General features: G+C 42.1%; 1 protein-coding gene across 1 annotated transcript in view; it reads left to right on the top strand.

The window, feature by feature from the left end:
- Positions 1 to 17,540, top strand: part of LOC140483167 (plasminogen-like) — a 109,601-nt gene that overhangs the window by 28,086 nt on the left and 63,975 nt on the right. The window contains exons 3-4 of the mRNA XM_072581194.1: positions 9,696 to 9,835; positions 14,860 to 14,980. Of these exons, the coding sequence (XP_072437295.1) occupies positions 9,696 to 9,835; positions 14,860 to 14,980 (261 nt within the window). The remainder of the gene's footprint in view (positions 1 to 9,695; positions 9,836 to 14,859; positions 14,981 to 17,540) is intronic.

Below are 17,540 nucleotides of genomic sequence, written 5' to 3'. Positions count from 1 at the left end.
AACCATAATTATGTGCTTCCTGTTACTCAGCTAATTCAGAATCCATGTAGCTACTGATCCTTCACTCCTTAAAATGAGCTGTAACTTTGTTCACAAGTCTGTTGTGTGGCCTTATATTAAATGCCTTTTGGAGGTCTATGTACATCACATCAACAGCATTACTCCATCAATTTTCCCTGTTACCTTTTCAATACCTTCAGTAAATTATTTAAATATGATTTTTCATTAGGAATTCCATGCTAGCTTTCTTTAGTAAATCCACATTGTCTGTGCACGGATTCATTTTGTCTCAGGCATTGTTTCTAGAACTTCCATCACCAAAGTTAAACTGAGCTCCTACTTTGTCACAACCTTTGATGTGACACTTTATCAAATGTCTTCTGGAAATCACAGATTCCCCATTATCCACATTGCTTGCTACTTCCACAAAGAACTTTAATAAATTTGTTAAATATGATTTCCCGCTAATGAAACCAAATTGATTCTGTCTGATTGCATCGATCTTTTCTAAGTAATAGCCACCTTAATTATAGAATGCAGAAATTTCAAAACATGACTGGTGCTAAACAAATTGGCTTGTGACTTCTTGCTTTCTGTCTCCCTCCTTTCTTTGTTATTTTGTAATCTGATAGGATGTTTCTTAGTAAATAGATCTGCTATCTCACCAGCTACTTATTTAAGGACACTAATTTGAGGTGCAGCAGGATAGAGTTGTAGAGTCTTAGAGATGTATAGCATGGAAACAGACTCTTCTTGTCTATGCCGACCAGATATCCTAAATTAATCTGGTCCCATTTACCAGCATTTGGTCCACATTCCATTAAACCCTTCCTATTCATATATCCATTCAGTTGCCTATTAAGTGTCGTAATTTCTCAGCCACCGCCACTTCCTTTGGCAGTTCATTCCATACATGAAATACCCTCCGCTTGAAAATGTTGCCCTTAGGTCCCTTTTAAATCTTTCCCCTTTCACTGGCTTAGAGTTTTGGGGTCCTTCATCCTGGTAAAAGACCTTGACAATTCACCCTATCCCTGCCCGTCATGATTTTATAACTTCTATAAGGTCACCCCTCTGGTGGTCCAGAGAAAGTAGCCCCAGCCTATTTGATTTTTTATTATAACATGTACATAAGTAGAGTGAAAGGTTTTGTTTTGCATGCAGCACAGACAGATCATAACATGCAAGTACATGCCGATCATATGATGAGTGAACAGAGTGAGGCACACAAAGTTACAACAGTACAAAAGCAAGATCATCATTACATTTGAAATTTGAGAGGTCCAAGCAGCAGTCTAATAACAATGGAGAAGAATCTGCTCTTGAATCTGTTGGCACGTGTGTTTAAGCTTTTGTATCTTCTACATGACGAAAAGTTTGGAAGCGATTATAACTGGGATGGGAGGGGTCTTTGATAATGTTGGCTGCCTCTCTGCGGCAACAAGAAGTGTAGATGGTGTCAATGGATGGGGAGTTGGCTTGCGTGGTAGCCTGGGCTGTGTTCACAACTGAAGTTTCTTATGGTCCTGGGCAGAGCAATTGCCAAACCAGGTCGTGACGCATCCAGATAGAATGCTTTCTGAGGTGATTCTATAAAAGTCAGTGAAAGCCCTCATGGCCATGCTGAATTTTCTTCGCCTCCTGAGGAAGACGAGGCATTGTTGTACTTCTTGATCGTCTCATCTATGTGGGTGGTCCAGGACACATTGTTAGTTATCATCACTCTTAGGAGCTTGATATTTTCAACCTTCTCCATCTTAGCTCCATTGATGTGGATAAGAATGTGTCATCCCTCTTACTTCCCAAAGTCGATGATCAACTGCTTAGCTGTGCTGACATTGAGAGCTTGTTATCTTTGCACCACGCCACCAAACATTCTATTGCTTTCCTGTATTCTGTCTTGTTATTGTTTGATATCCAGCCTAGAATGGTGGTGTCATCAGTAAACTTGTAAATGGAGTATTCAGCCTCTCCCCATAGTTCAAACTCTGCAACCCTGGCAACATCCTGTCCTGCCCTGATTTACTCTACCAAAATGCAGCGCCTCACATTTATTTAAATTAAACTCCATTTGCCACTCCTCAGCCCATTAACGCATCTGATCAAGGTCCCGTTGCACTCTGAGGTAACTTTCTTCGCTATCCACTATACCACCAATTTTGGTATCATCTACACAAACGTGCAAACTTTAAGTGATAATAATTTCCTCAGTAACCTCAGTAACCTTCCCATGGTAATTGTAATTTGCTTTAATTTCCCATTCTTTAACCTCCTTATTTACAATTATTTCTAGGATGTTATTCATATCTTCTACGATGAAGGCTGATGCAAAATGTCTGTTCAATTCATCCACCATTTCCTTATAATCTATTATTAATTCCCCAGACTAAATCTGTAGAAGACCATCATTGATGTAACTTACATTTTTCATTTTTAAATACTCAAATAAACTTTTATTATCTGTGTCATGTTTCTAGCTAGCTTTTTATTGTACTTCAATTTCTACATCATCAGTCTTTCAGTCATTCTTTGCTGTTTTATACTTTTGGCTGATCTTCTCACATGCTACTAGTCTTCATGGAATTGTGCATCTTCTTTTTCAATTGATACAATCCTTAACTCCCTTAGTTAGCAATTGTTGGGGGAGACATGTAAAAGAAGAGTTTTGAGTCTTGTGTCTATCAACACAAGTCCATCTTTATTCAGAGCTCTTTACCAGTGCAGCATGGGAGAGTTTCCACTGAACATTCTGCCTGTCTCAGCCAAGAACAGCATTTTTATACATTCTGCGTAAAGGAATTACATGCAACCTTGATGCCATTGTTCGCCACATTCCCCCTAATTTACACATCCAATCCTGTAAACACATGGTTAATGATAGACAACTCTATGGATAGCCCTAGGTCTTCCCATGATCTCATGATGTTTACTTGACACCTTTATCACCTGTCCTTGAGTTCTTACAATACATTTTATTCAATCACATTCCAAAACTGCTTCTCCGTCATACTCCTTCCCAGACATTTACCAGCTACATCACATTAATTGCCAAAAAAAAACTAGAGACTTACTTATCACAGGCCATGGTTGAAGAGCTTCAGGGCAGAGGAAATGACCTGGGAGTTGCAGTGGGAGAGGGACTCCCTGAGATTCTTGTAGCGAGAGGAGGAAAACTTCTTCAAGGCAGGCATCCTTGCAAGAGGATTCGCAGTAGGGTTAAAATCAACAAGGTAAAAACAATGACTGCAGATGCTGGAAACCAGATTCTGGATTAGTGGTGCTGGAAGAGCACAGCAGTTCAGGCAGCATCCGAGGAGGAGGAAAATCGACTTTTCAGGCAAAACCCTTCATCAGGAAGGAGGCAGAGAGCCTGAAGGGTGGAGAGATAAGCTAGAGGAGGGTGGGGGTGGAGAGAAAGTAGCATAGAGTACAATAGGTGAGTGGGGGAGGAGATGAAGGTGATAGGTCAGGGAGGAGGGTGGAGTGGATGGGTGGAGAAGAAAATAGGCAGGTAGGACAAGTCATGGGGACAGTGCTGAGCTGGAAGTTTGGAACCAGGATGAGGTGGGGGAAGGGGAAATGAGGAAACTGTTGAAGTCCACATTGATGCTCTGGGGTTGAAGTGTTCCGAGGCAGAAGATGAGGCGTTCTTCCTCCTGGCGTCTGATGGTGAGGGATCGACGATGAAGGAGGCCCAGGACCTCCATGTCCTCAGCAGAGTGGGAGGGGGAGTTGAAATGTTGGGCTACAGGGCGGTGTGGTTGATTGGTGCGGGTGTCCCCGAGATGTTCCCTAAAGCACTCTGCTAGGAGGCGTCCAGTCTCCCCAATGTAGAGGAGACTGCATCGGGAGCAACGGATACAATAAATGATATTGGTGGATGTGCAAGTAAAACTTTGATGGATGTGCAAGGCTCCTTTAGGGCCTTGGATGGAGGTGAGGGAGGAGGTGTAGGTGCAGGTTTTGCAATTTCTGCGGTGGCAGGGGAAGGTGCCAGGATGGGAGGGTGGGTTGTAGGGGGGCGTAGACCTGACCAGGTAGTCACAGAGGGAACGGTCTTTGCAGAAGGCGGAAAGGGGTGGGGAGGGAAATATATCCCTGGTAGTGGGGTCTTTTTGGAGGTGGCGGAAATGTCGGCGGATGATTTGGTTTATGCGAAGGTTGGTAGGGTGCAAGGTGAGCACCGGGGCGTTCTGTCCTTGTTACGGTTGGAGGGGTGGGGTCTGAGGGCGGAGGTGCGGGATGTAGACGAGATGCGTTGGAGGGCATCTTTAACCACGTGGGAAGGGAAATTGCGGTCTCTAAAGGAGGAGGCCATTTGGTGTGTTCTGTGGTGGAACTGGTCCTCCTGGGAGGCGGAGGCGGAGGAATTGGGAATACGGGGTGGCATTTTTGCAAGAGGTAGGGTGGGAAGAGGTGTAATCCAGGTAGCTGTGGGAGTCGGTGGGTTTGTAAAAAATGTCAGTCTTCAAGTCGGTCGTCATTAATGGAGATGGAGAGGTCCAGGAAGGGAAGGGAGGTGTCAGAGATGGTCCAGGTAAATTTAAGGTCAGGGTGGAATGTGTTGGTGAAGTTGATGAATTGCTCACCCTCCTCGCGGGAGCACGAGGTGGCGCCAATGCAGTCATCAATGTAGCGAAGGAAGAGGTGGGGAGTGGTGCTGGTGTAATTACAGAAGATCGCCTGTTCTACGTAGCCAACAAAGAGATAGGCATTGCTGGGGCCCATACGTGTGCCCATGGCTACCCCTTTGGTCTGGAGGAAGTGGGAGGATTTGAAGGAGAAATTGTTAAGGGTGAGGACCAGTTCGGCCAAACGAATGAGAGTGTCAGTGGAAGGGTACTGTTGGGGACGTCGGGAGAGGAAGAAACGGAGGGCTTGGAGGCCCTGGTCATGGTGGATGGAGGTGTAGAGGGATTGGATATCTATGGTGAAGATGAGGCATTGGGGGTCGGGGAAACGGAAGTCTTGGAGGAGGTGGAGGGCGTGGGTGGTGTCTCGAAATTATGTGCGGAGTTCCTGGACTAGGGGGGATAGGACAGTGTCGAGGTAGGTAGAGATGAGTTCAGTGGGGCAGGAGCATGCTGAGACAATGGATCGGCCAGGGTGGTCAGGCTTGTGGATCTTGGGAAAGAAATAGAACCGGACAGTGCGGGGTTCTCGGACTATGAGGTTGGAAGCTGTGGGTGGGAGATCTCCTGAGTTGATGAGGTTCTGTATGGTCTGGGAGATTATGGTTTGGTGATGGGGGGTGGGGTCATGGTCGAGGGGACGGTAGGAAGAGGTGTCCTCGAGTTGGCGTTTGTGTTCAGCGGTGTAGAGGTTAGTCCGCCACTGCGGGGTGTCCAGGTGGATGCAGTGTGTTGGAGGTGGGCGAAGGGGTCCTCGGAAGGTGGGCGGGAGTCCTGATTGTGAAAGTAAGCTCAGAGGTGGAGGCAGCGGAAGAAGTGTTTGACGTCATGGCGTGTATTAAATTCATTGATGCGTGGACGGAGGGGGATGAAGGTGAGTCCTTTGCTGAGGACTGATCATTCATCCTCAGTGAGGGGGAGGCCTGGAGAGATGGTGAAAACTTGGCAGGGCTGGGAGCTGGGACCTGGTGTGAGTGTGGAGCTGGGAGTGGGGGCAGAGCCGGTAACTGGAGTGGGTATGATGGTGGGGGGAATGGGGGTGGAGTCATGAGCAGGGGTGGTGTTCCCCTCAGCGTTCGGGGGGGGTGGATGGTGACAGTGGGATCTATGGGGGGATGTGTCAGTAGCATTCAGGTGAGTGGCGTTGGTGGGGGCGGAAGTGGTGGCAGACACGGCAGTAGGGGTGGCGGAAGTCATTGAGTGTGTGACATCAGCGATGATGTGAGAGGCAGAAGTGATGTCACGTGTGATGCATGAGGAATTGTGAGGGGCAGAAGTGGCTGTGGGAGTGGCCATGATGGGGGCGGAAGTGACATCATCAATCAGTGTGGGTGCGGCAGCTGCACCAGCCACATGGCTAATGGTGTCCGAGCAGTTCCAGAGGCCGGGGGAATCTTCTGGAATGTTTGAGGAGCGCTGATTATGGAGGTGGGTAGATAAAAGTTTGTTGTACTTACAGTTTTTGATGTTTGAGATAGAGTTGAAATATTGTTTGTTGAGAGTATGAATTCTCCTGAGGATGTAGTACAGAGTGGGTCCTTTGCAATTCTGAGAGAGTGTGGCTTTTAGCTGAGGCAGGGCTGATTGTAGAGAGGTTAGGTGCCGGCACATTGCTGCAAGCGTGGAGCGGAGGGTCTTGAAGGATAACTGTTGCTGGTGTTTTTGAATCTGTATTGACTTTTTCCAAATTTCTGCTACACAATTTACATTCCCTACTAAGTGTATTATAAGCGACATAAAAGGATCTAATTTCTACCAATTGTTATAAAATTTGTAATTTCATTTCCAATATTCAATTTTACTGTTATTAATGGTATTATAATTCTTTGACGAAGATGACAAATTGGGGAGCAGCTTCTCTCTCTTTTTCGACTTTGGAAGATCAAACAAACACAGGCTCTTTGTCTTGTAGCTCCAGTTAGAACTTCCACTATTTACATTCTGTAAGTTGGTTTTAAAGAGAAGTTTGACTGGATGATTGAATCTTAATTCTTACTGTCTCCATCCTATATACATCTCATAATATTGCTCCTGACTTAATAAGACAGCATCTATTTGAATTCCATTGATGTGTGAAATGCAATCACTTGCACGGCTTTACCAAGTCATTAATATAAACTTATTTGGATTCTAAAGGTACAACAGGACATGGCCTCACCCCCATCCTTACGTTATAATTTGTCTCTGTCACTCTTCCCTTAATTTTTGGATGCATGTATTTGCTCAAATTGCCTACATCTATCCTGAGGCTGTTTGCTAAACTGTGAAGATGCAATAGTTCATTTTCAAGAAGTCACACTGACCATGTTTTACAACCTCTTTACATCCATCTACCTTGCTAACTGTCTCTGGTGCTCTCTTAGAGGTAATCTGCTTACACCATTTGTCACTTCATCTTCCTACTAATGAAGTGGGCCTGTCTTTACGGTCTAAGGTTGGCTGCTCATAGGAATTAGCTTGTAGGTTGCATTTTTCATTTACAATTACCTAAAACATTCAGAATACTGGGAGATCAGACTTTTCCTTCTACAATTTTACGAAATAACATATTTGGGATTGTGGTTAGTGTCCAGGTGTCTCTTATTTGGGTTTTTTAAGGATATTCCTTACTACAAATACTTCTGTGTTTAGAGCAGTTACGCCAACAGAAATCTAATTAAATTCTCCTGTCTTTTCCAACCAGGATCCTATTATGATTGCCTTGAGATCTTTCATTATCTTATCTGGTGACTTTGTATAGAGGCCACAATTCTGGTTGTGTAAGTCTGCTAAAGGCAGCCGCCAATCCTGTTTTGGCCATCTTGTGTCAGCTATTGGCAGCCATTTTATGTCATCTTTAGTCATAGGCAGCTGCAGCATAAGCTGTCTTTCCCCTAGACAGCTCATTGGAATAATCTTTGATTGTTCTGAAACTCCTTACATGTCTTCCACCGTAGTCAGACTAACCAACTCCTTAACATAATTTTGTGATTCACTTTATCTAGCTTTATCTTCATCCTCTCAGAAATGCCTCACTTATTTAATGTAAAACACTAGTATTTGGCCCACTTTTCTCCCACTCAATCTGAATGAAGAGATGTTTAAATGATAACTGTCTCCTAACCTTCTCCAGTTCTTTTTCAGTCTAGATGGAACAGAGCTATTTCTTAGTCAGCACACCTGCTTAAAAGTCCAATTCTGATATGCAGCACTCATGATCCTCCAAGAATATCAAATGAGTGAATACCCTGATGGATTTTGACTCTCAATTATAAGGGTTTAATTCCAACTCCCCAGTGCAGGTTGGTTAAGATCATACCAGAGATTAAAATGCATGAAATCTGAAACAGAAATTGAGCTAATTTCAAACCCCTCCACTTCTGGTTTAGGGATGGGACAAGGGCAAGTTATCTGATCCACCCGGTGGGAAGTCAGTTGGTCATTTAAATGTTATAACAACAGTACCTGCCTTCACTTCAATCTGAACTCATTTTGGTGACATACTAGACCATGAGAGGCGGGAAAGGCAAAATCCACAAAGTATGTATTTCTGCAAACTTCTTGTGGCTCTCAAGGAAATGGAGTGCATCTTCCAGTCACAAAAATCTATCCAACACAAATAACTGCTCCCAGGATTTCTACCTGCTTACTCCCTACTACCTATTTCTCCAAAACCTGCCACTACCATCCTCCCACTTAGCCACCATCTACTTTCCAAAAGATTAGATTCTGCTCCCTGCCCTTGTCCACCACCAGACCTCCATGACTCAGAGTTGCCCCACATTTCAGTTTTACACCAGGTTTCAGATTCACAGCTTTGTCCCCACCCAGTAATCATTAATCTTCCTTACTCTCCCATGACATCTAATTGCTCTCCAAAACTGCCAATCAAATGACTTGTTTATGCATATTCTGTTTAGAAAATGGGACTTTGTGCTTCAATTCTACAGGATACTTAGAAAACAAAGTTTATGGGGTCTCCTGGACTCAGAACAGCCCCCATTTCACTGACATAAAAAAATGGCCTGTAGACACAATCCAGGCCAAGGGGTCTGATAGCAAGCCACTTTAGCCCATCAGACTTTGTTTTATATTTTTGACTTCAGGGAGTTTGAATTTCAGATCCTCTAAAGTCAACTCCTAATTGGAAATACTGATGAATCCAAATACTTGATGAAGTACTGTCAAAGTAGTGATAAAGCTGATGGGGTGGAATTATGCTGCATAATGTCAGGGTGAGGGTGTTTGGTGCTGTCAATGTCAACCTCCAAATCAATACGATTATAGTGTAATTAATTAATTTTATAAGAACATTTTGTGCCCCAATATTGAGAAGAGTCATCTTTATTTTAGTGGTAGCACCGTTTCCTCTGACTAAGAAGATTGTGGATTCAACCACCCCAGTTGATCCTCAGGAAACATTGGACCATTAAGAGGTTCTACCTTTCCTAAAGGATTTTAAATCAAGGTTCTATTTCCCCATTTCACCTACAGGTCATTCTGCTTTTATGCGCATTTTGTTAACACAAATTCGCTGTAACACCATTGACGAATGGGGACACTATTACTGAAGGGCAAACTTTTAAAACTTGTGTTGGCTGTAACATGCTTGCATCACCAACACTTAAAGAGCAGTTTCTAAAGAGTGATGTTCTTATAACACAGGGTTGCACAAGAACGCAACCATCATGTTATAGAAGATGTCAAAGCAAAAGATCTAATTATACTATTTGAACAAAAGAAGTATTTCTCTAGTCTGCTTGGTATTTATCTCTTAACCAAAAGCTAAAGCAGACTATCTGGGCTTTTACTATATTGCTGTTACAGGAGCTAACTGTATGCAAATTGGTGTCATATTTTCCTCATTAGAATCATGACTACCACGATTCAAAAATTACTTGTTGGATTAAAGCACTTTACACACATATTGAGTAAGTGAAAGCTACTATGTAATTGTACAAGTTATTTCTTGTTTTTTGTTCAAAGTTTGCTCCAATTCTCCATGCCAAATACAGATTGTCTTCAACTGAATTATTTTTCTTAAGGTGACTTTGTTGATAATGAATAAACTTCTTCTTATAACAGTTACACCCCAGAGACTAGCCCGTATGCTGACCTGAAAGAAAACTACTGTAGAAATCCTGACAACGATAGCACAGGGCCCTGGTGCTACACTCAAGATGTGAAAAAACGCTGGGAATACTGTCAGATAAAAAATTGCGAAGGTATTGTCATGTGGAGCATAACAGTTGAATTAATATCTGAATGTTCAGCCGTGACAAAAGGAACAACAGATAGCAAACTGGCTTCACAACAGAAGACAAAGAATAGGGTTGAGGATGCTCAGATTAATGGGAGGCTGGAACCAATATTCTACATGCATTAGTTGTCCATTCAAAAATTGAAGAAACACTTCTAAATTTGCAGATGGCTGCGAGTTGCAAATGGTAAAGTCTGATTAAGAATTTTTAAAATTTCTTCTTTGTGAGATGTGGCCATTGATGGTTGGCCAACATTTATTGCCTATCCTTAGTTGCCCCTTGAGAAAGTAGTGGTGAGCTTACCTTCTTGAACCACTGCAGTCCATCTGCTATGGGTTGACCCACAATGCCAATAGGGAGGGAATTCCAGGATTTTTATCTCAGAAGTGGGACTGTAGAGTCAAGTGTTTTCCTGATGTTGCAATCTTGTTTCCACCTGGGCATCGCCTGCCCATGCTGTTTTCACAATGGTAGAGAGAACCACCATGTCCACTGCCATTGACTGCTTTCATCATGTTACTGATGATTGAGAGTGGACTGATGGGGTAGTAAGTGGGCAGTTGGATTTGTCCTGCTTTTTATGTACAGAGCATATCATTGGAAAGTTTTCACATTTTTGTGTGGATAGCAGTATTGTAACTGTACTGGAACAACTTAGTAGGGGCTGGGTGTATTCAGCACTTTCAGTTCCTCTCCTCAATCCCAAGCTCCTCCATATACCTTTGACCCTCCATAACCACTTATTACCCCATTGGCTTCACATTTCCCTCTTGTATAATCCAAATATTCTATGCTTACTCTCCTAATATTTACCTTGGACAGAATCAGTGACCCTATAATATTACTGGGAAATCTGTTAGATATTCAGTAAACTGTCAACATAAAGAAGTCTTAACATAGTTATGAATAAAGATAGGACAGGGCCCAGGGTTAAGGTGCTAAACTGGAGAAGGGTCAATTGTGGGGCCGATAGACAGGATTGATTTGGTAAATCTTTTTGAAGAAAAAGGAACGACTGGCAAATGTGAGGCTTTTAAAAGTTTGATATCAAGAGCCTAGGGACAGTATGTCAAGGGCTGACAAGGGCTATTGAGGCTCTGGTTAGGAAAAAGAAGAAGGCATACATTGGGTTTAAGCTATTGGCTCAAATGAATCCCTAGATGACCATAAAATGTGTATGAGGAAAATCACGAGCAAAAAGAGGGTGGAGATGGATCTGGCAGATAAGGTTAAAGATAAGCCCAAGAGATTCTATAGTTTTATTAAGAGTAAAAAGGAGGTTAGGGAGAGAATAGGTCTCTTTAAAGATCAACATGGGCGTCTAATGGGGGAGATTTTTAATGGATATTTCTCCTCGGTGTTTACTGAGGAGAGAGGGAAATAACGGAAACAAGTGAGGATAATTTGCTCCACATACATACTACCAGAGAGGAGGTGTTTGCAGCCTTAAAGCACATAAGGTGGATAAATCACCTGGGCCTGATCAAGTCCATCCTCATATGTTGTGGAAGAGTAGGAAAGAAATGGCAGAGGCCCTGCAGAGATTTCTGCTTCATCTTTAGCCACTAGTGAAGTTCTGGAATACTGGAGGATGGTTAATGTTGTTCCATTCTTTAAGAAATGTAGCAAAGACAAGCAGGGAACTACAGGACAGTGAGCCTAACATCAATGGTAGGCAAGTTGTTGGAGAGGATACTGAGGGACAGGGTCAACTGACATTTGGATAGTAAAGGTCTGATTAGAGATAGTCAGCATGGATCTATGTGTGGGAAGTCATGTCTGACAAATCGTTTAGAGTTTTTCAAAGAGGTACAAGATGTAAATGTACAAGACATGATTAGGAAGTTTGCAGAAGACACAAAATTAGAATCATTTAATGAGGGTATGGAACCTACCAAGTTTATATAATGGGGTATCATTACACAACCTGGTCAACAAAGCCTCCAGACCAAACACATTAAGTCGTTTTGAAGTAATAGAGCAGATGATTACTTGTACCCAGTTATGCCTGTCTCTTTGTAGGCGACATGACACATTCTTTATTCCAGTCCTACTCAGGGCCCCCACCCACAACACTTTCTCCAGTACATCAGTGATATCAGTTGTGCTGCCCCTCCCCCGCTCTCATTCAAAATTGGAAAAATTAATCAATTTTGCTTCCAATTTCCACTTTGTCCTTGCCTTTATCAGATCTATCTCTGACTTCTTAATCCCTTCCTTGACATCTCTGTTTCCATTTCTGAGGAAGGGCTGGCTACCAATATCCATTACAAACCCACTGACTGCCACAGTTACCTCAAATATACAACCTTGTGCTTTGCTTCCTGTAAGGACTCCATCCCGTTCTCCAAGTTTCTCTGTCTCATTTGCATCTGTTGTGATGCCACCTTCCATAGGGGGGGGCCTTAGAAATGTCTACCTTACTCCTCAAATGATTATTACAACAACTGTGGTTGATAAGGTTTTTAGTTGTGTTTGACCCATCTCCCATACTTCTGTCCTCACTCTTTCCCTTCCCTTGCACAACAATGATAGGGTCCCCATTTATCACACAGCAGCCTCTGCATCCAAAGAATCAGAAGCTGCTATTTTGGTGAACTCCAGCCATGACCAGATGCACATTCCCCTCCCTCCATTGTCTGATTTCCACAAGGATTATTCCCTTTCAGACACCCTGGTCTACTCCTCCTCCACTCCCAATGCCTCCCCACACTCCCGTGGCCCCTTCCTTTGCTTTTGTAAAAGGTATAACATCTGCCCATTTACCTCCTCCTTCCTCATTATCTAAGACCCTAGACATACCTTCCAGCTGAAACAGCGATTTATCTGTTCTTCAGTCAATCTAGTGTATTCACTGTTCACTATGTGGTCTCATCGACATTGGGGAAATGAAACACAGATTGGCGACGCTTTGCAGAATAGCCTCTGACCCCAAGTTTTCAGTTGCCTACCACTTCAACACATCACCATGTCCCCATGACAACATTTCTACAGCAGGCCTGCTGCAGTGTTTCAGTGATCCCCAGTGCAAGCTTGAAGAACAACATCTCATTTTTGGCTTGGGGACCTTGCAGCCTGTAGAGGTCAACATTGGGTTCAGTAACGTTAAAGCCATATTTTGCCCTTCCACGTTTTTTAACCACCCCACACCTGGTCCTGTCATGACATGGGTTGCTTTCAGCACAACCAACCCATTCTCTTCAAGACTCAGCTCTCATTATAACTTATGCAGCTTCTCCTCAGTCCTGGTCTACTATTAATCATCTCCTCACTTGTCTACTCCTTTCATCTCTCTCTCTTTGGGCTCCATCGCCACCTATCTGCTCACTTCTACTCCAACACACCTTGTCAACTTTGTCTTCAGCCCCACAGATGCTACCAAACCTGCCAAGTTTCACCAGCAACTTCTGTTTTTTATGTGTCCTCACCCGTACTGTTGCTTCAAAATGCTGAACAAAGAACTGAATTGTCACTCAAAGAAAAAATCAAATCACAGCAGAAGATTGACACATTAGAATTATAATTGCAAAACTCTTAAATGTAGAAGAGTACATTTTCCACTGGATAAAGTTCTTTAATGTATCCAAAAACTTTCTATATAGTGGTCTATTTAAAGGTTTATTAAACTTATCATTTCTAAGCAAATTTCTATAACGTGTTAATGATTGAAAACATAGTTAACCTACATCACTACATAATGACAAGTGGAATTGTCATCACCTTTTGAACTTGACTGTCTTAACTGACTCCAGACAACTCCTCTGAGATACCATGAACCATGTCTCCTGTCAAATGGGCCAAATTCCATGGCAACAGCAGATGCATGTGGCAATGGGGAAGGCAAGGATACAATTGCTGCAAGTGGGTTCAAAACTGACACCTTATCCAAGGGTTATAAGAATCCCACATGACTGGAATAGAGGTGGAAATATATGGGAATCAGATTCCTCCCTATGTTTTAATCCTGTCCGCCTTAGTTCTAAGATGCAAGGATGCATGACTATATACGACTCTATTTAATGATATTGATCCCATGTTCCTACTCAGGAATGGTGCTGGCAGGGAGGCAAGTCAGAGGCTGGTCTCCTACACTGTAGCACTTCCTCTGACAGGTGGAAGCAGGGAAGTAACCTGATCACATTTTTTACCAGGATGCTCAATATTGAGAGGAATATTTCTGATCAATTTGAATTGATGAAGTGCAACACTCCTAAATACTAACTTGCAACAATGTGGAATAGATTTAAACGACAATGACAGCATGCCATTTCCCATGAATGACACTTGACAGTCCTTGACACCAGCAAGTCAGAACTGGATTTTTTAAATGGACGTTACCTCATGAAAAATCAGTTGTAAACCTTCTTCTGTCATCCATTTGTATATGTCAACATGCATGGCTCTGCCACTTGATCTTGATATGTCTATAAAATAGTGACTTCTGTTTACAGTTATGGTTAAATTTAGGTTTAGGGTTAGTTAAACAAAACAAAAGGACAACATTTTAAAATTAGAATTTGGCCAATTTGGGATAATGTCAGGTTACACAATAGGGTGGCGGACATTTGGAATTTTCATTTGCCAACAAGCTGTGGATCCTGGGTTAATTGAGATATTCAAAACTGAGATTAACATATTGTGTTAGGTGCCTGATGTGGGGCTCACTGAGGCTAAAGAGCCCACATTTTCCTATGTTTCTACAAGACTATATCCCTTTAAGCATCTCTATTGATTCATACCTTTGTTTCAGTGAAAATCAGTCAACTCTATAGTACAATCAGAAAGGCACTATGTTATGTAGTTGAAAGGTTACTAAGAACTTTGGACAGATCTCTCCCAAGGTAGAATTTGGAGATTTTGTTTACCAGTAATGGCATTTCATTATTAAACAAATAAATGTTTCTCAATATTTTGCTGCACATTTGTATAACGCTGCTCCTTGGCTGCAGAATAGTAGTACCATCTGCTAATTGACATTTTGATTACAGAGGAGTGCATGTTCTGCAGTGGTGAGAATTATCGTGGCAAAATTTCCCAAACAGAGGATGGTGTCACATGTCAGCGCTGGGATTCACAAACACCTCACCGTCATGAATACACCTCAACCACGTGAGTAAGGGAATGAGGCAATAATCCAAAATCTGTACTTTACTCTCTTATTTTTGATTACTCAGTATCGTCACTTGGAGTAAAGGTCCTGACCTCACTCTGAACAAAACACATAGATATTTGCTGAATATGAAGTCTGAATCTTAATTATTTAAACTTTAATAATTTGTGTTATGTTCCAATACAGGTTGCTAATATTTAAAGGGAAACCTGAGCACCTATTTTTAATTAATGGAACCATGACATGAGATTCCACATTTCGAAATAAAAATCAAACTTGTGGTATATAAAAGTCCTAATCCAATCAAGGACAATAAGAGTAACATTGTATCTTGTAAAGAGTGATGCTTTAAAATTTACTCTATTACCTACTTTCCATTTTACAAGATCTTTAAGGTTTGTTCACTTTCCTTGGACTAACACAAAAAATGTGTCGCCATTCTGCATAAATCACTGATCTCTTCAATTTTCTAGATATTCGAGAAAGTGCAAGTTTTCATGGGACTTCTTCTAACAGCTGTTAACTAAGTGGTCCGACATTTTTTCTTAGTAAACCACGTGACTAGATACCATAGCTGCAGTGTGGGAAACCCCATGATCCTGCACACTGGCTTAAAATATTAGCAAACAATCTTGGCTTTCAATAGTCAGCTACTATGGTTCCAAACAGCACTCGAGCTGAATACTTTTAGAATCCCATCTGTGATAAGATGAATTTGATTACTGAGAGGCTTACTATAGGTTTCTCCCTCTAGCTTCCAGTTCAACAAATCTTACAGTCATTGTTCTCCTTTCCAACTTTGTCTCTTAAGAAATATCAATAGATCTTCCATCTCCTGCATTTACACCAGTGGATCTAGCTTTATATCTCAACTTTCAAGGACATGGTGTCACTTGATAAACTAGTTAGCAGGGTTACATCACATGGAATCCAGGGGGAGCTAACCAGTTGGATACAAAATTGGCTTGTAGGTAGGAGACAGAGGGTGGTGGCAAAGGGTTGTTTTTCAGACTGGAGGCCTGTGACCAGCGGTGTGCCGCAAGGATCGGTGCTGAGTCCACAGCTTTTTGTTAATTATATAAATTATTTGGATGTGAACATAGAAGGTATAGTTTGTAAGTCACCAAAGTTGGTTACTTGGAGGAGAGTGAAGAAAGATATCTCAGAGTACAACGACATCTTGATCAAATGGGCCAATGGGCAGAGGAGTGGCAGATGGAGTTTAATTTAGATAAATGTAAGGTGTTATATTTTGGTAAGGTAAATCAGGATAGGATTTATACAGTTAATGGTAAGGCCCTAAGGACTGTGTCCGAACAAAAAGACCTAGGGATGCAGGTATACAGTTCATCGAAAGTGGAGGTGCAGGTAGACAGGGTGGTGAAGAAAGCATTTGGCATGCTTGCCTTCATTGATCACTGCATAGGAGTTGGGATGCCATGTTGTGGCTGTACTGGACACTGATTAGGCCGCTTTTGGAATTTGCATTTAATTGCAATCTCCCTGCTATAGGAAAGACGTTGTTAAACTTGAAAGGATTCAGAAAAGATTTACAAGGATGTTGCCAGGATTTGAGCTATAGGGAGAGGCCGAATAGGCTAGGGCTTGTATACCTGGAGCATCAGATGCTGAGGGATAAAGTGAACAGTCAAGGTTTTTTCTTTCCCCAGGATGGGGAGTCCAAAACTAGAAGACATAGATGTAAGGTGAGATGGGAAAGTTTTAAAAAGGACCGGAGGAGCAACCTTTTCATGCAGAGGGTCATGACTGTATGGAACGAGCTGCTAAAGGAAGGAGGCATTGTGTCAATTAAAAGGCATTTGGATGGGTACATGAATAGGAAGGGTTAGAGGGATATGGGCCAAATGCTGACAAGTGAGGCTACCAATTTAGGATATCTGGTTAGCATGGACAAGTTGGATCAAAGGATCTGTTTCTGTGTTGTGTAACAATATCGCCTCAGGCAACTGTCTGTGTGGAGTTTGCACATTCTCCCCGTGTCTGCGTGGATTTCCTCCGGGTGCTCCAGTTTCTTCCCACAATCCAAAGATGTGCGGGTCAGGTGAATTGGTCATGCTAAATTGCCCGTAGTGTTGGTGTGGACTTGTTGAGCTGAAGGGCCTGTTTCCACACTGTAAGTAATTTAATCTAAACTGTAAGTAATCTAATATGACTCTATGACCTGCAAGTTTATAAATAGACTTTGAAATAAGATGACAGGAGTCCACTGCCTTCCTCTAGTCCCACGTCTTCATTATTCACAACATAAATTTAAATGTTTACCCAGATATTGATAGTGCTAATTATACATTTTATCAATATTATGGTTAGAATTTTACAACAATCCATCAACCAGGGTATCTTTCAGAAACAACAGATTATTTATTGACTGTGTAACCACGATTTATTTGGCAAAGAAGTATCATTTGAAAATTTTAAATTAAAAAAGTATAAATAGCTAAATCCACACAAGAAAATTTCTCTGCTGAGATTCACTTAATAGTTGGCCAATAATTGATAGTTCTCAAGGCAAAAGGTGAAGGAGTAGAATGTTCAGGT

The sequence above is a fragment of the Chiloscyllium punctatum genome, chromosome 11, assembly GCF_047496795.1.
Source record: "Chiloscyllium punctatum isolate Juve2018m chromosome 11, sChiPun1.3, whole genome shotgun sequence".
Taxonomy (NCBI): Eukaryota; Metazoa; Chordata; class Chondrichthyes; order Orectolobiformes; family Hemiscylliidae; genus Chiloscyllium; species Chiloscyllium punctatum.
The sequence above is the reverse complement of the archived record's forward strand: the minus strand, read 5'-3'. Positions and strand labels throughout refer to the sequence as shown.